A 27,188-nucleotide genomic window follows, 5' to 3' on the forward strand; every position below is an offset into this window, starting at 1 on the left:
CTGCAGGGGGCGCTGTATTGGATGACTGCTCACTGACCTTGTGATCCACACCCATTAACCCAACAACCATTTTAGTTGCTGAGGGACCTTCTGAGTGTATCCAACATCTTCCCTGGTCTTGTTTTGTCTGATTTCCAATAATTAACCGTTTTTATCTCTCGGACAATTAAATTGTGCCAAAAGCAATATATCAGCAACCCTGCGGTGAGGCCCTCCCAACACCGAGGGCACTATTCAGGTAAGCACTGGCACGATGGGCCGAAGGGCCGCCTTCTAGAATGATAGAATGGTTACAGCACAGAAAGAGGCCATGCAGCCTGTCGAACCTGTGCCGGCCCATCCGAGATCTCTGCGCTCCTCCAATTCTGGCCAATTGCGCCTCCCCGATTTTAATCGCTCCACCATTGGCGGCCGTGCCTTCAGCTGCCTGGGTCCTAAGCTCTGGAATTCCCTCCCTAAACCTCTCCGCCTCTCTCCTCCTTTAAGACACTCCTTAAAGCCTACCTCTTTGACCAAGCTTTTGGTCGACTGTACTAATGGCCCAGAACTTGGTGTCGGGGGCTTGCCGCGCGTGCAAGCCCCCGATGTGCACTTACCCGGCGCGCCGATATCTGAAACCTGGCCCGCAGTGGATTTCCTGTCAGTGGCCCGGTTCTGATGTCGGCGCGCTGTGCAAACCTGACCCAGCGGCGTAGTTAGTGCGATGTGCCAGCTGGGATCAGGTGAGCACTGTTCAGCCAATCGGGAGGGGAAACTTCATAAGTTTGAGAGTAAGAACTGTCAAACTCATGAAAAGTACGGCATCCCAAAACACTACTTAAACTTTAAATAACATTTTAAAAAACATCCCAATAATTAAATTAACTATGAATAACTTTAAAAAACTATTTTAAACAATTAATCAAATTTTTGAAAAAAGTAATTTTTTAATAAATCGGGTCTAAAACTACACTTACCTTACTGTAAAGTCCTTAAAAACAATAAAGCTGTGGAAAAAATGTAATAATTTTAAGTTAAAGACCACTTACCTTCAAGAATGAAGTCCTTGCGTCTCCTTTAAGGAGAGGCCCTTACACACGCGCAAACCTGTCAAAAAACAGGAATTCCATTGCGCACGCGCTGCCTGTCAATCCGTACGCGTTCCGCCTCTTAACCCCTTGGGTCAGAGGACAGGAAATGCCGGTTTTCCCCACATGCGCTGTGCATGCTGAAAACCGGCAATTCCTCCGGGCCCACGCGTGAGTACCCCGTCCGCACTCGCGCGTTGGGACCCGAATTTCTGGCCCATTATCTCCTTATGTGGTTCAGTGTCAAATTTTGTTTGTCGAGCACTCCTGTGAAGCGCCTTGGGATGTTTTACTATGTTCAAGGGGCTATATAAACGCAAGTTGTTGTTGGTGAAACACGCACGGTGGATTTACTGCATGACAAGACCGCCCCCGGCAATTTTATTATGGAATAGCCCCCCGCTTTAGTGTGTTAATTGCGCGCCCCCAGAAAACAGGTCCAGTTAGTGATGAACTGATATGATATTTACTCCAGCTGAGGAAAAGATGGAAAATTACTCTGGTTAAATATTATATACTGCACAGAATAAAACGAATGGAAACTCCAGGCTGTGTAGCGATAATTGTAGTTATTATTTCAGAGAGCGAGTTGAGTGTCATTTATTTTCTGTAATGGCACAGCTAGGTGACGCATAACGAAAAGAGCGAAGATCTGTTTTTTTATTCGTATATGGGATGTGGGCGTCGCTGGCAAGCCCAGCATTTATTGCCCATCCCTAATTGCCCTCAGAAGGTGGTGGTGAGCCGCCTTCTTGAACCGCTGCAGTCCGTGTGGTGAAGGTGCTCCCACAGTGCTGTTAGGGAGGGAGTTCCAGGATTTTGACCCAGCGATGATGAAGGAACAGCGATATGCTTCTAAGTCAGGATGGTGTGTGACTTGGAGGGGAACTTGGAGGTGGTGGGGTGTTCCCATGCGTCTGCTGCCCTTGTCCTTCTGGGTGGAGGAGGTCGCGGGTTTGGGAGGTGCTGCCAAAGAAGCCTTGGCGAGTTGCTGCAGTGCATCTTGTAGATGGTACACACTGCAGCCACGGTACGCCAGTGGTGGAGGGAGTGAATGTTTAATGTGGTGGATGGGGTGCCAATCAAGCGGGCTGATTTGTCCTGGATGGTGTTGAGTTCCTTGAGTGTTGTTGGAGCTGCACTCATCCAGGCAAGTGGAAAGTATTCCATCACACTCCTTACTTGTGCCTTGTAGATGGTGGAAAGGCTTTGGGGAGTCAGGAGGTGAGACACTCACCGCAGAATGCCCAGCCTCTGACCTGCTCTTGTTGCCACTGTATTTATGTGGCTGGTCCAGTTAAGTTTCTGGTCAATGGTAACCCCCAGGATGTTGATGGGGGATTCGGCAATGGTAATGCCATTGAATGTCAAGGGGCGGTGGTTAGACTCTCGCTTGTTGGAGATAGTCATTGCCTGGCACTTCTGTGGCGCGAATGTTACCTGCCACTTATCAGCCCAAGTCTGAACATCGTCAGGCCTTGTTGCATGCGGGCATGGACTGCTTCATTACCTGAGGAGTTGTGAATGGCACTGAACACTGTGCAGTCATCAGTGAACATCCCCATTTCTGACCTTATGTTGGAGGGAAGGTCATTGATGAAGCAGCTGAAGATGGTTGGGCCTAGGACACTGCCCTGAGGAACTCCTGCAGCGATGTCCTGGGGCTGTGATGATTGACATTCAACCACCACAACCATCTTCCTTTGTGCTAGGTATGACTCCAGCCAGTGGAGAGTTCTCCCCCCGATTCCCATTGACTTCAGTTTTACTCTGGCTCCTTCATGCCACACTTGGTCAAATGCTGCCTTGATGTCAAGGGCAGTCACTCTCACTTCTCTGGAATTCAGCTCCTTTGTCCATGTTTGGACCAAGGCTGTAATGAGGTCGGGAGCCGAGTGGTCTTGGCGGAACCCAAACTGGGCATCAGTGAGCAGGTTATTGGTGAGTAAGTGCCGCTTGATAGCACTGTCGATGACACCTTCCATCACTTTGCTGATGATTGAGAGTAGACTGATGGTGCGGTAATTGTCCGGATTGGATTTGTCCGGCTTTTTGTGGACAGGACATACCTGGGCAGTTTTCCACATTGTCGGATAGATGCCAGTGTTGTAGCTGTACTGGAACAGCTTGGCTAGAGGCGCGGCTAGTTCTGGAGCACGTCTTCAGCACGAGCTGGGATGTTGTCGGGGCCCATAGCCTTTGTTGTATACTGTGCGCTCAGCCGTTTCTTGATATCACGTGGAGTGAATCGAATTGGCTGAAGACTGGCTTCTGTGATGGTGGGGACCTCAGGAGGAAGCCAATATGGATCATCCACTTGGCTCTTCTGGCTGAAGATGGTTGCAAAAGCTTCAGCCTTGTCTTTTGCACTCATGTGCTGGGCTCCACCATCATTGAGGATGGGGATATTCATGGAGCCTCCTCCTCCCATTAGTTGTTTAATGGTCCACCACCATTCACGACTGAATGTGGCAGGACTGAAGAGCTTTGATCTGATCCGTTGATTGTGGGATTGCTTAGCCCTGTCTATAGCATGCTGCTTCTGCTTTTTAGTATGCATGTAGTCCTGTGTTGCAGCTTCTCCAGGTTGGCACCTCATTTTTAGATATGCCTGGTGCTGCTCCTGGCATGCTCTTCTACACTCCTTATTGAACCAGGGTTGGTCCCTTGGCTTGATGGTAATGGTAGAGTAAGGAATATGCCAGGCCATGAGGTTACAGATTGTGGTGGAATACAATTCTGCTGCTGCTGATGGCTCACAGTGCCTCATGGCTACCCAGTTTTGAGCTGCTAGACCTGTTCTGAATTTATCCCCTTTAACACGGTGGTAGTGCCACACAACACGATGGAGGGTGTCCTCAGTGTGAAGACGGGACTTCGTCTCCACAATGACTGTGCAGTGGTCACTGCTACCAATGCTCTCATGGACAGATGCATCTGCGACAGGTAGATTGGTAAGGACGAGGTCAAGTAGGTTTTTCCCTCGTGTTGGTTCTCTCACCACCTGTCGCCAATGTGATGGACATTGAAGTCCCCCACCCAGAGTACATTCTGTGCCCTTGCTACCCTCAGTGCTTCTTCCAAGTGGTGTTCAACATGGAGGAGTGCTGATTCATCAGCTGAGGGAGGGCAGTAGGTGGTAATCAGCAGGAGATTTCCTTGCCCATGCTTGACCTGAAGCCATGAGATTTCATGGGGTCCGGAGTCAATGTTGAGGACTCCCAGGGCCACTCCTTCCTGACTGTATACCACTGTGCCGCCACCCCTGGTGGGTCTGTCCTGCCGGTGGGACAGGACATACCCAGGGATGGTGATGGAGGAGTTCGGGACATTGACTGAAAGGTATGATTCTGAGAGTGTGACTATGTCAGGCTGTTGCTTGACTAGTCTGTGGGACAGCTCTCCCAATTTTGGTACAAGTCCCCAGATGTTGGTGAGGAGGACTTTGCAGGGTTGACTGGGTCTGGGTGTGCCGTTGTGGTGTCCGTAGCCAAGGTCGATGCCGGGTGGTTTGTCCCCAGTTTCATCTTTATTATTTTGTTTCATTGTGGTTTGTTATAGCTGAGTGGCTTGTTAGGCCATTTCAGAGGGCAATTAAAAGTCAACCACATTGCTGTGGTTCTGGAGTCACATATAGGCCAGACCAGGCAAATTTCCTTCCCTAAAGGACATGAGTGAACCAGATGGGATTTTATGACAATCCAGTAGTTTCATGGTCACCATTACTGATATTAGCTTTTCATTCCAGATTTATTTAATTAACTGAATTTAAATTCCCCAGCTGCCGTGGTGGGATTTGAACTCGCGTCCAGGCCTCTGGATTACTAGCCCAGTGACATTACCACAATGCTACCATTACCGTTCTATATCATTCGCAGCTGCATTGTTCCGTGGCTTTAAAACTGGGAACTATGGCAATGGAAAAATGTTTTCACGTTGCAGATACCACTCGGGTTGCCAACTCTGGTTCCAAGGAAGCTGAACGTAAGCTCGAGGAACAGCACCACCTCATCTTCTGATTAGGCACTTTACAGCCTTCTGGACTCAACATCAACTCCAACAATTTCAGATCACAACCTCGGCCCCCATTTTTTCGGACTGCAGCTGTTGATGATTCTGCCATTCCCATTTACATGTCCTCTAGACCCATCTTTTGTTTCTTAACTTGTCCCAGCACCATCATTCCTTCTGTCATTTAATCTCTCCTGCCTTCCACCCTATCACAGACCTCCCCTTTTGTTCTTTCCTCCCCTCCTCCCTTTCCCTGCCCCTGCACTTGCTTAAGACCTGTTACAGCTCTAACTTTTTCCACTTCCGATGAAAGGTCGTCGACCTGAAATGTTAACTGTTTCCCTCTCCAGCATTTTCTGTTTTTATTTCAGATTTCCAGCATCCGCAGTATTTTGCTTTTATATGCAATATTTTTATAACTCCTGTAAGTGTTCAAAGAAAATAAAAAATAAATGTTTTTTTAATGCCCCCTATGATTTTTCTCTCCGTGTGTTGCTCGCAGAGAGTGTTCTGGAGATTAATCTTTCATTCCTGGAGCAATCCCGGAGGGTTGGCAACCCTGGATGCCACCCAATGTCACTGACTCCCCCAACGCCCATTTCTGAACTTCTATCAGTCTATGGCCTCCTTCTGTGCTGTCTCATTGTATGAGTGGGACTTGAACCCACAACACTCTGAATCAGAGGAGCAAGTGCTACCCGAATTGGGAAAAAAAAAATCCTGCCTGGACAGTTCCCAAGAACAACTCAAAAACAAACAACGTGCTTTTGTAAAGTTCCTTTCTTCCTGAGGAACCTCCTGTTTATACTGAGGACAGCAGCCCCTTTAAGAAACTCTTGGCATTGCACACACGGAAGTTTATGCGACCCACAGCACTTGAACATTCTCCAATTCCTGATTCCCTCAGCAAACCTATTGAAGTCAGAGGCGTGCCTCGCCGAGCCTTAGTCCAGCCCAGTGTACGTGTGTGTTAGTGTTGCTGGCTGTCATTGATTGCCGCTGTGTGTGGGTGTTTCAGAAAGATTCAACGGTTCGAGCCTGGGGCAGGCAGCATCGGGAGTGGAGCTTGAATATGGAACTGAGCGAAAAGAGACCGAATGCTGCCAGACTCAAGGAGGCCTCAAACACACAGCACAGCCCTGAAGGTAATAAATAATAAATGCAACGACACGCATGTCTGCATTTTTGCTGATTGCATGGGTCTCTTTTACAATATGCCTTTCTCTGGCAGGATTTGGATGCTGTGGTTGGATTTTAATCATCATCTCGTTCATCTTCGTTCTTTTAACTTTCCCCCTCTCAATCTGGCTTTGCATTAAGGTAATTTTACTCTTTTTTTTTGGGGGGGGGGGGGCAGCTTTTGGGATTAATTAGGAACTCCACATCCCTTCTGCAATTAACCGTCAGCCCAATATCCTCTGCTAATTGAGGAAGTTCACGGTGGGTTGTGACATGTAGGCTCCAGGGGGGGGAAATGTGGTTGGTTAGTGCCTCCCGTTAGCGCCTCCGGGGGGGGGGGGGGCTCTAACAGGGCGCTAGGAACTTAGCGCCCAAGCACGGCGATTTTAGCGCCGCTCGCAAAATTGACCAGTCGTTTTGCGGCAACGCTAAACACTACCGCCACGATCTCCTGCGCCCCGGGCTGGATATTGAGTCGCGCCCCCTGCCTTAGCACCTGCTGCTAGGAACGACAGGTTAAGGGGAACGTTTTCGAGTCGGGAAGGGGCTGGGGGAGCGCTATTTAAAGGCGGGCGCTTCCTGCTTTTTCTTGTCGGCAAAATTTTTGGTACCTGCAGGCTGAGAGGGAGAGAGACGTCTGGAGAGATTTAATGCTGTCCTAAGGAGTTGTGGCCCTCGGCACCACTTTTGAGGTTCCTAAGCGCCGAGCTCTTTCCCTGGGCCTATCCATTAGTGGTTCCAATACAATTGCTTTAGCGGTCTCTCCAGGCCGAGATTCAAGGCTGCAATGAGCAGGGAGTGGCTGGCCAGCAAGATGGCAACTCCCCTTTAAGAACTGGACGGCGCCAGTCTGTCTGGCTTCCACGGTAACTGACATCGCCTGAGCTTCGGTAATGTTCTGAGGTAGCGCCTCGCTCCCCAACGTTTGCGCCTTAAGAGAAGTGCTTGATTTAGCACTCAAATCACATCCAGGGGCGATAGAAGCGAATTTTGCAGTCAGAGGCAATAATTAGCGCCAGGCGCTAAACCATGCGCCCGGCCAATATTGGCGCCCCAAAATGGGCGATACCCAATTTTTCCCCCCAGGTCTGGTGAAGTTTAACTCCGTCTTTATGTTTAAAAAAAAAAATGATTTGCCTCAAAAGTCAGTGATGTCAGATTAGTAAACCCCACTGTCCATTGATCCCAGTAAACATCTTGAATAACAAGAATTGTGTATGTTTAAGGGGTGGGGTGTGGCGGCAATGTTCTCTCTTTTCTTGGGGGTGCGCGGCCTCTTTAACGGGCTGTGCGGCCCATTCAAATTTCCGCGCATGCACGGTTTTACCATTTAAAAGTCAGTGGGCAGGTGAGCTGGCTGCGCGGGACCTCCAGCGCGCTGCGCAGCCACGCAGCTTAATGGGAACATTGTGCAGTGGGTGTCAGGTGTCAGCAATGGTACAATTTCAAAGATGGTGCAGGTTCAGAAAGACCTGGGGTTGTATGTACACAAATCTTTGAAGGTGGCAGGACAAGTTGAGAAGGCTGTTATTTTCTTCATAAGCAAAAAACAAATTAAATGTCAATATTTAAGTCAGACATCCAGGCCAAATCCGGTGTAACAGCGTGGATATCTTGTAGGCTGCCTGCGAATTTCCTCTGAGGGCAGTGCTCAATGATGGGCTCCAGGGTCTGATTAGGAGCTCCACAGTCGCATGGTGGGGATGCTTTAATCTTCCATCTATGGAGAAGGTGGCAGCATCTACCATGACCAGTTCTGAGGCAGTTGACGGTTGTCCTGAAGGGATTTTTACTAGTCCTAGCCCCTTTGGGGCTACCCCGGATCAGGCGTATTTCTCAGACGTTCACTTTCAACTAAAGTTTGAGGTAGCCGAATCCTAAAGACGCAAAATTGGGTCTAAAGGTCCGGGCTATCACTCCCTAAAGGAAAGGAACAACCCGAGAATGTTACCATCCTCCAGATAGTGCTTTTAATAAGTTTAGCTAGACTGTAACGTCCCGGGTATTATGAGGGTCCGGTGATCTCCCCCAAAATTCTGTAACTCTTCACCAAAGAGTGTACAGAAATTGAGTTTGCGAGTTATTGATACAGAAGACTTACGTGAGACAATTCTAAAAATATATAGAGATTTATTAAAAGAACTGACATGCAATTTGCAGTTGGTGAATCAGTCAATCGCAACATTAACAGTTCTAAAAAGAGAAAAAATACTATCTTATTATTAACAGAAAATCTTACTTTTAAATCCCAACTTCGCTACAGTATTAATTCTTAAAGTTTTCTATACAAGATATCCATCAATATCAAATACCTTTGATCCCCGAGGTACAAAGAGTTGGAGACTACAGAGCCGCCTCTAGCCGAGAAGCGCCTTGCCCGATTAAAGCGAATCTGATATCCCATTTGAAACTTCAATATTTATACCCTTTTCCAGTGGTATTTCCTTTAAAGTTTCTGCTGATGCAAGTCAATTATCCCTATTCATCTTTCTGCCAACCTCTGCAATTCTTACTGCCACATCAGCTTGTAGCATTCCAGAATCTTGTCTCATCTCCAGATGTTCTGGGTTGACCATATAAAATGGTGTGAAGGGCAGGTGTCCCATATTTTATGTCATCTTTACGAGGGCAGATGTTCCTTATCTTATGTGCCATCTTTACGAAGTTTAAATTAGAACACCTTATCCAGGGTGAACCATTGTTTTTGTTCCAAAAGGTCAGCCTGTCGGAGCCATGCACCTTCTGTTTCAATAAGGTTATTTATTCAGGGTCAACAACTGTCTTATCTCAATAGCCAGAATTCTTTCATAGCTATTTCATAGTTAGGTTTCTAAATTTCCAAACCCAGTTTGTCATGTTTTAATAAGGTCAGAATTTTTTCATAAGATAGTGTATTTTTCTGAATTGGTTATACGGCTTATTCCTTCACAGTCCACTGTTTGCGAGGAGGGTTTGATCCTTCGGGTTGTACTGTGAGGTCCTCTATAAGGAAGCCATTCTGTATGTTGCAGTTCTTCCAAGCACTTCGCCATCGGTCATGAAGGCTGAGGGGAGATCGCTGAAGGGCCTCGGCAACGGTCCAAAATGGCCGTCTAGATTTGAGACGGTAGTTTGAGGTGGTATGTGTTCAAGTCGGCCTGGATTGGCATGCCTTTGCTGGTGTAGCAGTTGTATTCTCTGGAGACTGCATATCCGTGGCAAAGGTGTGGTGGTGCGATGTTTGCAAGAACGGGCAGCCAAGGTGTTGTGAAAGCACAAGGGATTCTTGGCTTTATTAATAGAGACACAGAGTGCAAAAACAAGGAAGTTATGCTGAGCCTTTATAAAACACTGGTTGGGCCTCAGCTCGAGTATTGTGTTCAATTCTGGCCACCTCATCTTCAGGAAGGATGTCAAGGCCTTGGAGAGGGTGCAGAACAGATTTACTAGAATTGTACCAGGGATGAGGGACTTCAGTTATGTGGATAGACTGGAGAAGCTGGGGTTGTTCTCTTTGGAGCAGAGAAGGTTAAGAGGAGATTTGATAGAGGTGTTCAAAATCACAAATCGTTTTGATAGAATAAATAAGGAGAAACTATTTCCAGTGGCAGAAGGGTCGGTAACCAGAGGGCACAGATTTAAAAGCAAAATACTGTGGATGCTGGAAATCTAAAATAAGAACAGAAAATGCTCAGCAGGTCAGGCAGCATCTGTGAAGAGAGAAACAGAGTTAACGGGCAGGATTTTCATTCAGGAGTCGGGTTGGAGGCAGGACTACAACTTTCGGGGTTGTAGTCCCGCCTCCATCGAGATGCGGCCAATCCACGCGATTTTAACTTGATTGACCTTGTTGAGCCCACCCAGCGGGCTCAGCAGGCCAATTAAGGGCCACCCGGCAACAGGTGATGTCACAGACTGAAATTTCATCTGTCAAGAGCTTTTGACAGATGAAATATCAGCGTTTCACAGCTGTTTGAAGCTGTCAAACACTGACAGTCTTACTTCTAACATGAGTCCTTCTCCACAGACTCAGTTAGAAATCTCTCCTGCACAGACAGCTGCAGGCTGTCACTTTTGACATTTCGCAGCCATTCTGCTTTCTGTGCCAGTGAGATGAGGGACTCCCGAGACCTAAAGGAAGGGAGGCTGAAAAGGTAAGAAAAGGTATGTAAAACTTCTTTAATCACTTTAGACACACCAAACACACTTACCTTTGCACTCGTGCACACATCACTCACCTGAACACCGACATCTCGACCCCTCCAAGTCCTTCAACCCGACGGCCCGCCTCGCTAACTTGGCGTGGTTTGGAGCCGTCCGGAATCCCACACTTCAACCTTAAAAATAGGGATTAGACTAAAAACTGGCTGTTAACTACCTGTTAATTGGCACTAATCCCTTCCCGCCTCGGGTAGGCGGGTCCCAGTGCGGGGCGGGTACCCGCCTCCTTTGAAACTGGCATGGAGGCGGGATGGGGTCGAGACCCCTGATTTGGGGATTTTAACCCCCCGCACGCCTCCAATCCCGACTCCACGGCCCAATGAAAATCCTGCCCAACGTTTCAAGTCGATGACCTTTCATCGGAACTGGAAAAAGTTCGAGATGCAACAGATTTTAAGCAAGTGCAGAGGCAGGGCAAGGGGAGAGGGGAGGAAAGAACAAAAGGGAAGGTTTGTCATAGGGTGGACACAGATTTAAGGTGATTGGAAAAAGAACCAGAGGTGACATGAGGAAACATTTTTTTACGCAGCGAGTTGTTTCGATCTGGAATGCGCTGCCTGAAAGGGCGGTGGAAGCAGATTCAATAGTGACTTTCAAAAGGGAGTTGGATAAATACTTGAAGGGAAAACATTTACTTGGCTACGGGGAAAGAGCGGGGTGAGTGGGATTAATTGGATAGCTCTTTCAAAGAGCCGGCACAGACACGATGGGCCGAATGGCCTCCTGTGCGCTAGCATTCTATGACTAAGCTGTGTGGTCCATCCCCCATGGTTGACTAGGCCGCCAGTGCTCACGGTACCAGGCTCACACTTGGGTGCAGTTCCAGAGGGCAACATGTGCTCGCGCATCAATCAAAAAATAGACAAGTGTATAAAAGGATATGGAGCCAAGGCAGGCGGATGGAGTTAAGATACAGATCAGCCATGATCTCATTGCATGGCAGAACAGGCTCGAGGGGCTGAATGGCCTCCTCCTGTTCCTATGTTCCTAAAAAAACAAACTGTTTGGGCCGAATGGACTGTTTCCGTGTTGTGACTTCAATATAGAATCATACAGCACAGGAGGAGGCCATTCGGCCCATCGTGCCTGTGCCGTCTCTCTGAAAACGCTATCCGATTTGTCCCACTCTCCTGCTCTTTCCCCACAGCCCTGCAATTTTTCCCCTTCAAGTATTTATCCAATTTCCTTTTGAAAGTCACCATCCAATCTGCTTCCACCGCCCTTTCAGGTAGCGCATTCCCGATCACAACAACTCGCCGCGTTAAAAAAAATTCTCTTCATCTCCCCCTCTGGTTCTTTTGCCAATTATCTTCAATCTGTGTCCTCTGGTTACCGACCCTCCTGCCACTGGAAACAGTTTCTCCTTATTTACTGTATCAAAACCCTTCATAATTTTGAACACCTCCGCATAACTTAGGTCCCTCATCCCTGGTACCATTCTAGTAAATCTCCTCTGCACCCTCTCTAATTCTTACCTGAACTGGGACATCAGGTAGAAACTTTAGGCAAATATACTTCCCCAAAATTGGTGTATAGGTGTGCTTGTTTCTCGCTCTATTAGGCACTATGTAGTATGGTGTAGATTATGGATGACCAGTTCAGATGGCTGTTTTTTTTAAAAATGCATACAGGATCCTTGGCTTTATAAGTTGAGGCATAGAGTACAAAAGTAAAGATGTTATGCTAAACGGTTATAAAACACTTGCTAGGCCTCAGCTGGAGTATTTTGGGCCCCATGCTTTAGGAAGGATGTCAAGGCCTGATTAGGATAGCAAGGTTGGAGTGATTGGCCCCGATTTTCGGCTTGTGTGGGAAATGGTCGGGTTTCCCCGAATGTGGGGTTTCTGACACACATTAAAAAAGTGTCAGCCAGCTCCACGCAATTTTCCCTCAATTGGCCAATTAATTCTCAGCATGTGGGAAGCCTTGCTAATTGTCCAATTCGAGTCAGAAAGCCCCACAGTATGACGTCATCATTCGTGGTGCTTTCAAGGTCCATAGCAAGCTTCCAAACGAACCATACAGGATGGCAGAAGAGCCTGCAGCAGCTGTGGCCAGTGCCAGACCCCGAGCTGCCTTCAAATTCGACGAGGCTTCACTGCAGGCATTATTGAATGGGGTTAGGGCCCACAGGGAGGTCCTCTTCCCTAGGTCAGGGAGGAAGAGGCCTCCCACTGAGACCAATGCTGCATGGATGTAGGTGTCAGCAGATGCCAACTCGCTGGGAGTCACCAGAAGAACCTTGGCATTACATCTCTAACTCCTTCCTTTACTCCCCCACAGTACCATCCAGAGCCCCCGTCCTCACTGTGGAGGAGGAAGAGGCTGTGCAGCCAGACTCCTCAGAGGAAGCTCCAACCTCTGAGGGCACAGCATCAGCAGAAGTAAGCGCACCCAGCACCAGCGCAGACACTCACACCTCGGGGGGACCTTCGGGACATAGAGTAGTGTCACCTGGTGCTTCACAGCTCACAAGTGAGCCTCAGCAGATTCTGGAGACAGGGACAGCAGTGGAGAATCCTCGTCAGAGGGCGCAGGACTCTGCCAGCTCAGCTCAGCTGCGCTGCATGTCAACCCTCTGCCTCTGGGTCCATCCGCAAGAGAAGAGGTGATGGATCTCCATGCACAGATGCAGGAGTCTCTGGCAGGTTTTGTCTCCAGGGTCACTGCGAGTGTGGAGCGAATGGAGGAGTCCATAGCGACCATGAGCAGAGCCTTTGTGGAGTCATTGGTGCATGAACGCATCACCATGGAAAGGTTGGCAACCTCCATGGAGGAGATAACTCACCAGGGTACGGAAAACATGGTGAGTGCTCATAAGAGAATGACATCTCTTGAGGAGCGTTGGCCATCTGTTGAACAGAGAAACCAGATCTTCATGGAAGTCCTTCTGAGTAGGACTGCCAGTGCAGAAACGGGTCCCCATGGCCCCCTAAAGCGCAGCAAGGTGCTCTCAAGCCACTTCCAAGCGCTGGCCCCTTCTGGCCTGTGCAGCTTCAGGTGAGTGAGCAGCAGCCTGGTGCTCCTGGTGCTCATCATGCTGTTCCTGGTTCTGCTGCTGCCGCCTCTGCTGCTGGAGATCCTGTAATGGCAAGAAGGGAAGGGAAAAAAGGCGTCCCATGCTTCTCGCAGATGCCTCCGCTGAGGAAGCGCTGAGTGAGGGTGGCGAGAGGGGCTTCCCAGGAGATCTCATTGGAGAAGTGTGTGAGGCTCCAACCTTCCACAGCTGTGCCTAAACCTTGAAGAAGTAGCACCAAGCCTGCAGCAACAAGGTCCTTCAACATACAAGTGCTGTCCCTTTAAATCGCAGCTTTCCCTGACCTGCACCTGACAGCAAGCAAGCCGGCAAGCTTCACGCCAGGTCTCATCAGCGGGGTTCCCCGCAGGCGTGTTTGATGTGGGGAAAGCCCCAAAGTTGCAATGGCCCCGGAAAATCTTCTTGAACAAGGTAATTATTGGTCATTAGTGTGCCGACGGCCTGTCCCGCCAGCGGCGGCCGGGACTGAAGCGGGTCGCGGGGGAACGGCGGCCTTATATCCTTTTTTTATAATACGGAGACCAGAACTGTTCACAGTACTGTACTCCCAGTGTGGCCTCACCAAGGTCCGATACAAGTTTAACACAACATCTCTGCTTTTCAATTCTATCCCTCTAGAAATGAACCCCAGTGCTTGGTTTGCTTTTTTTTTAAACCCTTATTAACCTGCGTCGCTACTTTTAGTGATTTGTGTATCTGTACCCCCAGATCCCTTTGCTCCTCTACCCCATTTAATAACCAGGGGGCATAGAGGGAAGTTGAGGAGAAATGTTTTCACCCAGAGGTTGGTGGGGGTCTGGAACTCACTGCCTGAAAGGGTGGTAGAGGCAGAAACCCTCAACACATTTAAAAAGTACTTGGATGTGCACTTGAAGTGCCATAACCTACAGGACTACAGACCAAGAGCTGGAAAGTGGGATCAGGCTGGAGAGCTCTTTCTCAGCTGGCACAGATGCGATGGGGCCTAATGTGCTGTAAACTTTCATGACTCTATGATTTAGACTCTTATTTTCCAAGGAATGTGTGACCTAATTATTCTTCCTACCAAAATGCACCGCCTCACACTTAGCTGTATTGAAATTAATGTACGTTGCAATGTTTCTGAGACATAAGAAGGCCATTATATAAATACAAGTCTTTCTTAATGGCTACACAGATTTCACTTCACTGTGTGGTACAAGGGACTCATTCTCTTCTGTGTAGTACAGGCTTGAGCTGTAAACAAGAACTAACACCAAAAAGCATTCCAATGACCAAAGATTCAGCCAGTGCATATTTCCCGACCATTGTTTTCAAAGTACTCCCCCGCTTTATAGAAGGGAGAAAAAGGATATTTGGGCAACAATTTTGTTTGGCATTTTCTTAAAGGTCAATTTTCTGAGCTGCTGGCATTATAAATGTTAACAAGTATTTACAGAACAGAAACAGGCCATTCGGCCCAACTGGTCTGTGCCGGTGTTTATGCTCCACACCAGCCTCCTCCCACCCCTCTTCCTCTCACCCCATCAACATATCCTTCTACTCCTTTTGTGTGTCAGCCAGTGGCTCAGTGGGCAGCACCCTCGCCTCTGAGTCAGAAGGTTGTGGGTTCAAGTCCCACTCCAGAGACTTGAGCACAAAAATCTAGACTGACACTCCAGCGCAGTGCTGAGGGAGCGCTGCACTGTCGGAGGTGCCGTGGCACTAAAAAGAAAGACTTCCATTTCTATAGCGCCTTTCACGGCCAACAGACATCTCAAAGTGCTTTACAGCCAATGAAGTACTTTTTGAAGTGTAGTCACTGTTGTAGGAAACCCAGCAGCCAATTTGCGCACAGCAAGCTCCCACAAACAGCAATGTGATAATGACCAGATCATCTGGTTTTTTAGTAATGTTGATTGAGGGATAAATATTGGCCATTCAGTTAGATCATGGCTGATCTGTATCTGAACTCCATCTACCCACCTTGGTTCTGTAACCCTTAATGCCCCTGCTCTAACACAAATCTATCAATCTCAATTTTGACATTTTCAGTTGACCCCCCTCCAGCCTAGATTTCCACTACCCTTTGTGTGAAGAAGTGCTTCCTGACATCACCCCTGAACGGCCTGGCTCTAATTTTAAGGTTCTGCCCCCTTGTTCTAGACTCCCCCGCACCAGAGGAAATAGTTTCTCTCTATCTACCCTAGGAAATCTGCTGTCTTTACCCAGTCTGGCCTATATGTGACTCCAGTCAAACAGCAAAGTGATTGGCGGTAATTTTGACCTTGTACAATAGTGTAAGATAGTGAGTCGGCAGCCCGTTTTACATCTCTCCCGCTTTGGCTCTCCATTGAAGTCATATCGTACTAAGTCAAGATTACCCCCGTTTGACCTCTGAGGAGCTGAGGAGGCCCAGCAAGCCACTCAGTTGTGTGAAACTGCTACAGCTTTGTGGGGGCACTTCCGCCACCTGTTCTTTCACCACACCACATTCCTGTGCCTGATTCCTGGAGGAGAGGTGGCGGGTGGGGGGAAGGGGGTATGGTGGGGAGGAGCGGGAGTTAAAATGCTCCTTATAGAATCTACAGCCTGGATACAGGCCATTCGGCCCAACTGGTCTCTTCCCACTCTAATTGCCTCATCCCGCCCTGCCCCCATATCCCTTTATTCCCTTCTTCCTCCCCTTAAATATATCTATTCGCCTCAACCACTCCACGTGGTAGCGAGTTCTACATTCTCTGTGTAAAGAAACTCCTCCTAAGTTCTTCACTTGATCTGTTTGTATCAAAATTCTGTACACTTGGCCGTTACAATGTCTGATTCACTATCTGTATCTTTTCACAGCTGCTAAACTGCATTCCAGAAAGCAAGGTCGTAAAAATTGGAACAGAAATCTGTCCATTTTCCTAAATGGAGTAAAGTTCCAAGCCTCATTTCAAATGTGCCGAGCACTCACTCTACTATACTTCGCTTTTGTTACCTCTAGACTTGACTATTCCAACGCACTTCCGGCCGGCCTCCCACGTTCTACCCTCCATGAACTTGAGGTCATCCAAAACACGCCTGCCACTGTCCTAACTCGCACCAAGTCCCTTTCGCCTGTCACCCCTGTGCTCGCTGACCTACATTGGCTCCCTGTCCGGCAACACCTTGATTTTAAAATTCTCACCCTTGTTTACAAATCCCTCCATGGCCTCGCCCCTTCCTATCTCTGTAATCTCCCCACAACCCCCTCCACCACCCCCCCCCCCCCAAAAGATATCTGCGCTCCTCTAATTCTGGCCTCTTGAGCATCCCTGATTATAATCGCTCCGCCATTGGTGGCCGTGCCTTCAGCTGCCAAGGCCCTAAGCTCTGTAATTCCCTCCCTAAACTTCTCCGCCTCGCTACCTCTCTTTCCTCCTTTAAGACGCTCCTTAAACCTTTGACCAACTGTCCTAATGTCTCCTTATGTGGCTCGGTATCAAATTATGACACTCTTGTGAAGCATCTTGGGACGTTTTACTACGTTAAAGGCGCTATATAAATAAACAACATATTGCTGTTGTTTTTGCATGGCTGAGAGCAGCAATTATAATTTGACATTGAGGTGATTAAGCCTGATAACTGTGTCAGGAGTAGCGGAGTGTATCGCTCTGATGTCTCCTTTGTATTTATGAATGGGGCATTGGCCGTTAGATGTTCCATGGTCTGTTCTGGGTGACCACACTGGAGAGTTTTTAATTCTCTATTTCATGCATCAAGTATCCGCATCTGCCGTGGTTTGTGCGGATGCGGTTTAGGGTTGCCCGTAAGCTTCGCGAAAGATCGAAGCCGGGGGGGGGGTCTTCCGCGTCGGGTCTTTTGCGAGGTCTTTGGTTTGTGACTTCTTGCGAACTCCGTTCGGCTGTCCGAGGATCGTCTGGGTTGAAGATGTGCTGTCGAAGGGGAAGCGCGTGGCTCCAAAAGGGGCTTCGCGACTTCAAGCGGTGGCGAGGGACGTTGTTGAGATCCTGGCGGATGGGGAGACATTCGTTCTCCACGATCCGATGGTCTTCCGGCATCGCAGCGAATGAAAGCACTCACTGAAGAGATTCAACAATTTCAACCCTTTTTAAAAACTCATTCTCGGGATGTGGGCGTCGCTGGCAAGGCCGACATTTATTGCCCATCGCTAGTTGCCCCTAGAGAAGGTGGTGGTGATGGGCCACCTTCTTGAAGCGCTGATTGTTGTGCTTTGATATGCCTGAGGGGATTGCTTGGCCACTTTGGAGGGCAGCTATGAGTCAACCACGTTAAGTGTGGGACCGGGGTCATATGTAGGCCCAAACTGGGTAAGGACAGCAGGTTTCCTTTCCTATAACTTTGCATGGAATAGTTGAGGCAAATAGCATAGATCAGGTGTTCCTAAACTGTGGTACGTGTACCCCTGGGGGTACGTGAGACATCTCTGGGGGTACGCGGGAGAAATTGTCCAACGGTGGATTTTATTTACTAATTATTTTATTTATTGCCTTTATTGCATATTTTTTACGCAGCGAGTGGTTAGGATCTGGAATGTACTGCCTGAAAGGGTGGTGGAAGCAGACTCTACCGTGGCTTTTAATAGGGAGTTGGATAAGTACCTGAAGGAAAAGAAATTTGCAGGACTACGGGGAAAGGGCGGGGGAGTGAGACTAGCTGAAGTGCTCTTGCAGCGAGCCGGCACGGGCTCGACGGGCCAAATGGCGGCCTTCTGTGCTGTAACCAATCTGTGATTCTATTTTTATAATAGGCTACTCAGACGAAGCTTTAAAACTCTGTGGGAATTTTTTATATAAAGTCGTTCATTTACTTTCAAGATGTACCAATGAGAACACAGATACACAGTGACGATGACGTGCAGAGCCTCTCCGCCAATCACCGTACACTACATTTTCTGTGTGTATTATAATTTGTACATGTTGTACCACGTTTGGGTATTAAAGGGGTTAAAATATTAAACTTGTTTGCTGGTAGGGGTACGCGGGCAGCTGGTAGACCAGGAAGAGGGTGCGCAATAAGTAAAGTTTGGCAACCTCTGGCAGAGATGGCTTTTGAGGGGAAGCTAGATGAGTACATGGGAGAAAGGAATGGAAGGATATGTCGACAGGGTGGGAGGAGGCTCGTGTGGAGCATAAACACCAGCATGGGCCATTTGGGCCGAATGGCCTGTTTCTGCGCTGTAACAGAAAAAGACTAAGGACATTATAGTGAGCCAGTTGGGTTTTTACAACAATCCGACAGCTTCATAGTCACTTTTACTGACACCAGCTTTTGATTTCCAGACTGTTTAAACTGAATTCAATGTTGACGTTCTCCGGATTATTAGCCCTGACTGCTGGGTTACTAGTCCAGGTGCTTAGAACGACAATTTAACAATGTCGGTAAAGTCTGAGAAACCAGTTCGAATTTTGTCATACTGAAGAATGCCTCCAACAAAGAACACACAAGCCAGTGACACTGAGTCATCAACAGGACAGTTGCCATTCCGGTTATGAAGAAAGCAGTGATTAAAACTGATGTGCTTTAATAACAACGACTTACACATTAGAGGAGTTATCCAACCAGTAACTTCATAAATCAGTGGTAGCATTCTTGGCTCAACTACAACAACAACTTGCATTTCCTTTAACATAGTAAAACTTCCCACGGCGCTTTTTTATTATTCATTCCTGGGATGTGGGCATCGTTGGCAAGGCAGACGGGGCCTCGGTTTAACATCTCATCACAAAGACGGCACCTCCAACAGTGCAACACTCCCTCAGTACTGCACTGGGAATAATTGAAAACATTAAAAACTAGTGTCTGCACATCATGAGACACCGACTCTGTAAAATGGACTTCTGATTCAAAAAAAAGGCTTTAGTTGGTCAGTTTATATTTTGCACAGCCAGCTCAAAAACTGGACAGCTGATAATCCAAGTTATTGCTGTTTTTATATAGTTCTAATAAATATATTGGGCTTAAAATTCGGGTGTTTTATGCCACCCGTTATCGGCAAAATTTTGCGAAGGAACGGCAGCCATTTTCCGAGCGCCCGGCAGCACTGCCAGTAAAAGCGATGGCCATGGAAATTTAAATTAGGGAGAGGATGGCGTCATGTCGACTTAGCATCACCTCGGCGAACTTGGACCTTAGTGCTAAAGTTCAGCTCCGGGTCCTAAGCTTGCCATGAAAACCCAGCGTCCAGCAGACTTACAGTGGCACTTCAAGGGACACACACATCTTTCAGGTAAGTTTTCCTTTAAGCTTTTGGACTGGAGATTTTTTTTTCGGTTTTTATTGAAGTGGTGGCTTGCTGCAATACATTTTAAAAGCGTTTTAAGTGTGTAGGGAGTGCTGCTGAATGCTTGCAAGGCCTCGGATTGTAAAGGAAGGCCTCTGAGAAGACAGTAAATGCTGCAAATACTCAGCAGGTCAAGTGAAAGGTTGTTAGTGAATGCTGAAGTGTTGATGTTCATACAATCATTTAACTTGCCTTCCAGATTGTTAACGAATATGAAAGAGCTGTGATATTTCGACTAGGTTGTCTTGTTCGTGGCGGAGCCAAAGGCCCAGGTACGTTTCCAAATCCAGTACGTAGAATTTACAGCACAGAAACAGGCCATTCAGTCCAACTGGTCTATACAAGTATTTATGCTCCACAGAAGCCTCCTCCCACCCTACCTGCGCTCGCTAATCTACATTGGCTCCCGGTCCAGCAACTCCTCTATTTTAAAATTCTTATCCTTGTTATCAAATCCCTCCATGGCCTCACTCCCTCCCTATCTCTGTAACCTCCTACAGCCCTACAACCCCCCCGAGATATCTGCGCTCCTCTAATTCTGCCCTCTTGAGCATCCCTGATTATAATCACTCAACCATTGGTGGCCGTGCCTTCTGTTGTCTAGGCCCTAAGCTCTGGAATTCCCTCCCTAGACCTCCCCGCCTCGTTACCTCTCCTCCTTTAAGGCGCTCCTTGAAACCTACCTCTTTGACCAAGCTTTTGGTCACTTGTCCTGTTATCTCCTAATGTTGCTCGCTGCCGTATTTTGTTTGATAATCGCTCCTGTGAAGCGCCTCGGGACATTTTGTGATGCCGAGGCGCTATATAAATGCAAGCTGTTGTTCGTTTAAAAGCCTAACAATATTTGTTCCTAACTTTAGGTATTTTCTGGATTATACCTTGTATCGATACGTTTAACCTTGTTGACTTGAGGACGGTATCAATTTCTGTACCTCCACAAGAGGTAGGTGTCACTGGTTGATTGTTATCTGAGGTAAATCCATCGACGTGAAAGGGCTCTTCTGTCAAAGAGTGTTCGGGAAAGATATATTGGTACCAAAAGTAAATAGGCTTGCCAACCCTCCAGGATTTGGCCTGGAGTCTCCAGTCATTCAAGATTAATCTCCAGGACACTCTTCCTGCGAGTAAAACCCCAGGAGAAAAATCCTGGGGGGGGGGGGGGATTAAATTAATTTTCATTTTCTTTGAAGGCTTTTGTTTCATTAGTTCTAAAACTCTTGGAGGTGAAGGAATGGTTTCTTGACTGACGGTCAAGAATTATCCATTCGGGTAAGGATGAATCTGTTCACTTTCTGATTGGCTGTGGGAAGGCGGGCGCCACACGGAAGGACGTGTCGGGTGACCAATGGCGGAAGCGCGGGGGCGGGGCGGTTTGAGGTCATGCGATGGAATCTCCTGGAATATGTCCCCAACCAGAGTGGGCGACCTTAACTGCATGGGGGAAAAATTCAGTTGTTTGCGCCTCCCGTTAGCGCCTTAAGAGGGCGCTAATGGGGCACAAAGCAACTAGCGCCCGGGCGCGGCGATGTTTGCACCGCTCGCGAAATTAACTGGACATTTTGCGACCGCGCTAAACACTGCCGCCACGATCTCTTGCGCCGGCAGATCGTGACGTCAGTCGAGTGTGCAACGCCCCGGTAGCGCCCCGGACCGGATATTGAGTGGCGCCCCCTGCCTTACCGCCTGCCACTAGCAACGACAGGTTGAGGGGAGCATTTTGCAGTCAGGAGCGCTATTTAAAGGCGACCGCTTCCTGCCTTTTTTTGTTGGTGACATTTGTACACCACGCATTCTGAGAGAGAGAGAGAGACTTCTGGAGAGATTCAACGCTGTGTGAAGGAGTTTTGGGTCCTGAGCAGCACTTTGCAGGTTTATTTTGATTTGCCTCTCCTTGCTTCGCCAGCGCTCTGAGGTAGCGCCTCGCTCCTCGGACTTTGCGCCTTAAGACAGGTGTGAAGCGCCTGATTTAGCGCTCCAATCACCTCCAGGGGCGATAAAAGCCAAGTTTGCCGTCGGAGGCGATAATTAGCGCCAGGCGCTAAACTTTGCGCACGGCTGATAATGGCGCCCCAAACGGGGCGATACTGAATTTTTCCCTCTTGCAAAAGTCCTGGGAGCCCGTGAGGGGCATCGATACTGTATGAGCTACATTAGACAGACCCAGCTCGACATAAATCTAATTGGCCTCAGTTTTAACTCAGTGTGGGGGGGCCGGGGGGAGGAAAGAGGGCGTGGCATTGGTGATTCCCAGGGAGAGCGACAAGCTCGCGTGCTGAGGCCCAGGAGAGGTTTTAGCTCCTCGGGCCTCCTGTATAAGTGCGAGATCGGACTGTCGCCCAGACCCGGCTGGAATTGCTGCCTGGCCGGTGGGAATTCGGGCGGCAGGTGGCCAACTCCAAGGACCGGCGGGATCGGTCCCCAGCACAAAGTAAGTCTATCGGAGGGCCGCCGGGAGAGAAATCCCCGTCAAGTGGGAGCGAATAAGATGAAAGCAGGGAATAATGGTAATGGGTTAAAACTAAAGGCTGTTTACCTGAATGCATGAATCATTCGTAACAAGATAGACAAATTAGTGGCACAAATAATGATAAATGGGTACAAGCTGATAGCCATTACAGAGGCATGGTTACAAGGTGACCAGGGTTGGGAACTAAAAATTCCAGTGTACTTGACTTATCGAAAAGACAGGCAGACTGGAGCGGAGTGGGGGGGGCAGTGGGGGGGGGGGCGGAGTGGGGGGGAGGAGGAGGAGTGGGGGGGGGAAGTGGGGGGGGAGGAGTGGAGGGGGGAGGAGGAGTGGGGGGGAGGAGTGGTGGGGAGGAGTTTTGGGGGGGGAGGAGTGGGGGGGGAGGAGGAGTGGGGGGGAGGAGTTGGGGGAGGAGTGGAGGGGGAGGAGGAGTGGGGGGGAGGAGTTGGGGGAGGAGGAGTGGCGGGGGGAGGAGTGGAGGGGGGGAGGAGTGGGGAGGAGGAGTGGGGGGGAGGAGTGGGGGGGGAGGAGTGGGGGGAGGAGGATTGGGGGGAGGGAGGAGGGGGGGAGGAGGAGGAGTGGGGGGGAGGAGTGGGTGGTGGGGAGGAGGGAGAAGGAGTGGGGGGGGAGGAGGAGTGGGGGAGGGGGGAGGAGTGGGGGGAGGAGTGGGGGAGGGGGGAGGAGTAGGGGGGGAAGGAGTGGGGGGGAAGGAGTGGGGGGGAGGAGTGGGGGGGGAGGAGGAGTGAGGTGGGGGGGAAGGAGTGGGGGAGGGTGGGGGAGGGGGGAGGAGTGGGGGGGAGTGGGGGAGGTGGGGAGGAGTGTGGGGGAGGAGTTGGGGGGAGGAGGAGTGGAGGGGGGGAGGAGTGGGGGAGGGGGGAGGAGTGGGGGAGGGGGGAGGAGTGGGGGAGGGCGGAGTGGGGGGAGGAGTGGGGGAGGGGGGAGGAGAGTGGGGGAGGGGGGAGGAGTGGGGGGGAGGAGGGGGGGAGGAGGAGTGGGGGGGGGAGGAGTGGAGGGGGGAGGAGTGGAGGGGGGGAGGAGTGGGGGGGAGGAGTGGGGAGGAGGAGGAGTGGGGGAGGAGTGGGGGGGAGTGGGGGGGAGGAGGAGTGGGGGGGAGGAGTGGGGGGAGGAGGAGTGGGGGGAGGAGGATTGGCGGGAGGGAGGAGGGGGGGAGGAGGAGGAGTGGGGGGGGAGGAGTGGGGGGGAGGAGGAGTGGGGGGGAGGAGTGGGTGGTGGGGAGGAGGGAGAAGGAGTGGGGGGGAGGGGGAGGAGTGGGGGGGGAGGGGGAGTGGTGGGAGGAGTGGGGGAGGGGGAGGAGTGGGGGGGGAGGGGGAGTGGGGGGAGGAGTGGGGGAGGGGGGAGGAGTAGGGGGGGAAGGAGTGGGGGGGAGGAGGAGTGGGGTGGGGGGGAAGGAGTGGGGGGAGGAGTGGGGGAGTGGGGAGGAGTGGGGGGAGGAGTGGGGGAGGGGGGAGAAGTGGGGGAGGGGGGAGGAGTGGGGGGAGGTGTGGGGGAGGGGGGAGGAGTGGGGGGAGGGCGGAGGAGGAGTGGGGGAGGGGGGAGGAGTGGGGGGAGGAGGAGTGGGGGGGGAGGAGTGGGGGGGGGTGGTGGGGGGAGGAGTGGGGGGGTGGTGGGGGGAGGAGTGGGGGGGTGTGGGGGGGTGGGGAGGAGTGGGGGGGGAAGGAGTGGGGGGAGTGGGGGGGGAGGAGTGGGGGGGTTGTGGGGGGGTGGGGAGGAGTTGGGGGTGGGTTAGCCCTGTTAATTAAGGGTGGCATAAGGACAGTAATGAGAAAGGACCTTGGCTCAGAAGATCAGCAAGTAGAATCAGTATGGGTGGAGATAAGAAATAACAAGGAGCAGAAAATAGTGGAAGGAGTCGTTTATAGGCCCCGCAACAGTAGCTATGTCCTTCTAGGTGAAAGCGATCGCGGGTTTGGGAGGTGCTGCCGAAGAAGCCTTGGCGAGTTGCTGCAGTACATCTTGTAGATGATATACACTGCAGCCACGGTGGAGGGAGTGAATGTTTAAGGTGGTGGATGGGGTGCCGATCAAGCGGGCTGCTTTGTCCTGGATGATGTCGAGCTTCTTGAGTGTTGTTGGAGCTGCACTCATCCAGGCAAGTGGAGAGTATTCCATCACACTCCTGACTTGTGCCTTGTAGATGGTGGAAAGGCTTTGGGGAGTCAGGAGGTGAGACACTCACCGCAGAATACCCAGCCTCTGACCTGCTCTTGTTGCCACAGTATTTATGTGGCTAGTCCAGTTAAGTTTCTGGTCAATGGTGGGGGATTCGGCGATGATAATGCCATTGAATGTCAAGGGCCGGTGGTTAGACTCTTACTTGTTGGAGATAGTCATTGCCTGGCACTTGTGTGGCACGAATGTTACCTGCCACTTATCAGCCCAAGCCTGAACATCGTCCAGGTCTTGTTGCATGCGGGCATGGACTGCTTCATTATCTGAAGAGTTGTAAATGGCACTGAACGCTGTGCAGTCATCAGCGAACATCCCCATTTCTGATATATGTTGGAGGGAAGGTCATTGATGAAGCAGCTGAAGATAGTGGGGCCTAGGACACTGCCCTGAGGAACTCCTGCAGCGATGTCCTGAGGCTGAGACAGCAGAAATTATATTGTGTAACAAGGAAATGGCAGAGGCTTTAAACAAATATTTTGTATCTGTCTTCATAGTAGAAGACACAAAAAGTATACCAAAAATAATGGGTAACTAAGGGGCTAGTGAGAGCGAGAAACTTAAAGTAATTAATATCAGTAGAGAAAAAGTACTTAAGAAACTAATGGGACTAAAAGCCAACAAATCCCCAGGACTTGATGGCCTACATCCTAGGGTTCTAAAAGAGGTGGCTGTCGAGATAGTGGATGCATTGGTTGTAATCTTCCAAAATTCTAGATTCAGGAACGGACCCAGCAGATTGAAAGGTAGCAAATGTAACCCCGCTATTCAAGAAAGGAGGGAGAGAGAAAACCGGGAACTACAGGCCAGTTAGCCTGTCGTTCCCAGTCATCAGGAAAATGCTGCATTTATTAAGGAAGTGGTAACAGGGTACTTAGAAAATCATAATATAATTAGGCAGAGTCAACATGGTTTTATGAAAGGGAAATCGTGTTTGACAAATTTATTAGAGTTTTTTGAGGATGTAACTAGCAGGGTAGATAAAGGGGAACCAGTGGATGCAATATATTTGGATTTCCAATAGGCATTCGATAAGGTGCCACATAAAAGGTTGTTAAGCACATGGAGTTGGGGATAAGGTATTAAGCATGGATAACGGAGTGGTTAACAGAGAGCAGGGATAAATGGGTGATTTTCAGATTGGCAAGCTGTAACTAGTGGGGTGCCGCAATGATCAGTGTGTGATGAAATATGCCATTCATCAGGCACTGTATTCCCTGTGTTTAGTTTAGTTTCAGTTTCATTTCCTTACCTGTATTGTATTGTGTGTAGGGCTCCGCCCATACCTGGCCCCTACTTAAGCAAGCCCCAGCGTGTCTCACAGCAGTACAGCAGATCTCTGGATGAGAGACACTTCTCCAATGTGTATTACTTTCTGAGTTAATAAAAGCCTTGCTTTGCTCCGTTAACGTCAAGTCTCGGATTCATTGAGGCACATCACAGTGCTGGGGCCTCAGCTATTTAGAATCTATATTAATGACTTAGATGAAGGGACCGAGTGCAATGTATTCAAGTTTGCTAACGATACAAAGCTAGGTGGAAAGTAAGATGCGAGGAGGATGCAAAGAGCCTGCAAAGGGATATAGAGAAGTTAAATGAGTGGGCAATAAGGTGGCAGATGGAGTATAATGTGGGGAAATGTGAGGTTAATCACTTTGGTAGGAAGAATAGAAAAACAATATTTTTAAATGGTGAGAAACTATTAAATGTTGGTGTTGAGAGAGATTTAGGTGTCCTAGTACAAGAAACACAGAGTTAGCATGCAGGTACAGCAAGCAATTAGGAAGGCAAATGGCATGTTGGCCTTTATTGCTAGAGGGTTGGAGTATAAGAGTAAGGAAGTCTTGCTACAATTGTACAGGGCCTTGGTGAGACCACACCTAGAGTACTGGGCACAGTTTTGGTCTCCTTATCTGAGGAAGGATATACTTGCCTTAGAAGATTCACTAGATTGATCCCTGGGATGAGAGGGTTGTCCTATGAGGAGAGATTGCGTAGAGTGGGCCGATACTCTCTGGAGTTTAGAAGAATGAGAGGGGATTGACAGGATGCAAAGAGAGATTGTTTCCCCTGGCTGGAGAGTCTAGAACTAGGGGCCATAGTCTCAGGGTAAGGGGCCAGCCTTTTAAGACTGAGATAAGAATTTCTTCACTCAAAGTTTGTGAATCTTTGGAATTCTCTGCCCCAAAGAGCTGCGGACGCTCAGTCATTGAGTATATTCAAAGCTGAGACAGATAGATTTTTGGACTCCAGAGGAATTAAGGGATATGAGGATAGGGTAGGAAAGTGGAGTTGAGATCAAAGATCAGCCATGATCTTACTGAATGGCGGAGCAGGCTCGAGGGGCAGTATGGCGTATTCCTGTTCCTAATTCTTATGCCCTTTCAGAAGATGGTGGTGAGCTGCCTTCTTGAACCACTGCAATCCTTGTGGTGAAGGTGCTCCCACAGTGCGGTTAGGTAAGGAGTTACAGGATTTTGACCCAGCAACGATAAAGGAAGGGCAAAATATGTGCAAGTTGGGATGGTGTGTGACATGGAGGGGAACTTGGAGGTGATGGTGTTCCCATGCGCCTCTGCCCTTGTCCTTCTAGGTAGTAGAGTTTAGAAGAATGAGAGGGGATCTCATTGAAACGTATAAAATTCTGACTGGGCTAGACAGACTGGATGCAGGGAGGATGCTACCCCTGGCTGGGAGGTCTTGAACGAGGGGTCACAGTCTCGGGATATGGGGTAGGACATTTACGACTGAGATGAGGAGAAATTTCTTCACTCAGAGGGTGGTGAACCTGTG

At 49.4% G+C, this 27,188-nt stretch overlaps 1 protein-coding gene across 3 annotated transcripts in view; it reads left to right on the top strand.

The window, feature by feature from the left end:
* The first annotated feature begins 70 nt into the window (after positions 1-70).
* Positions 71-27,188, top strand: part of LOC147107908 (stomatin-like) — a 37,108-nt gene continuing 9,990 nt past the window's right edge. The window contains exons 1-5 of one of the 3 annotated variants that reach the window (XM_086007295.1): positions 71-238; positions 6,097-6,223; positions 6,310-6,398; positions 19,941-20,013; positions 20,602-20,684. In XM_086007295.1, the coding sequence (XP_085863421.1) occupies positions 6,151-6,223; positions 6,310-6,398; positions 19,941-20,013; positions 20,602-20,684 (318 nt within the window). In that variant the 5' untranslated portion in view covers positions 71-238; positions 6,097-6,150. Of the gene's footprint in view, positions 239-5,981; positions 6,224-6,309; positions 6,399-19,940; positions 20,014-20,601; positions 20,685-27,188 lie in introns of those variants that run through there. The other 2 variants (XM_086007294.1, XM_086007296.1) reach the window with 2 other exon arrangements.

The sequence above is a fragment of the Somniosus microcephalus genome, chromosome 14 (genome assembly GCF_052327205.1).
Source record: "Somniosus microcephalus isolate GS21.2 chromosome 14, FLI_Smic_1.0, whole genome shotgun sequence".
Taxonomy (NCBI): domain Eukaryota; kingdom Metazoa; phylum Chordata; class Chondrichthyes; order Squaliformes; family Somniosidae; genus Somniosus; species Somniosus microcephalus.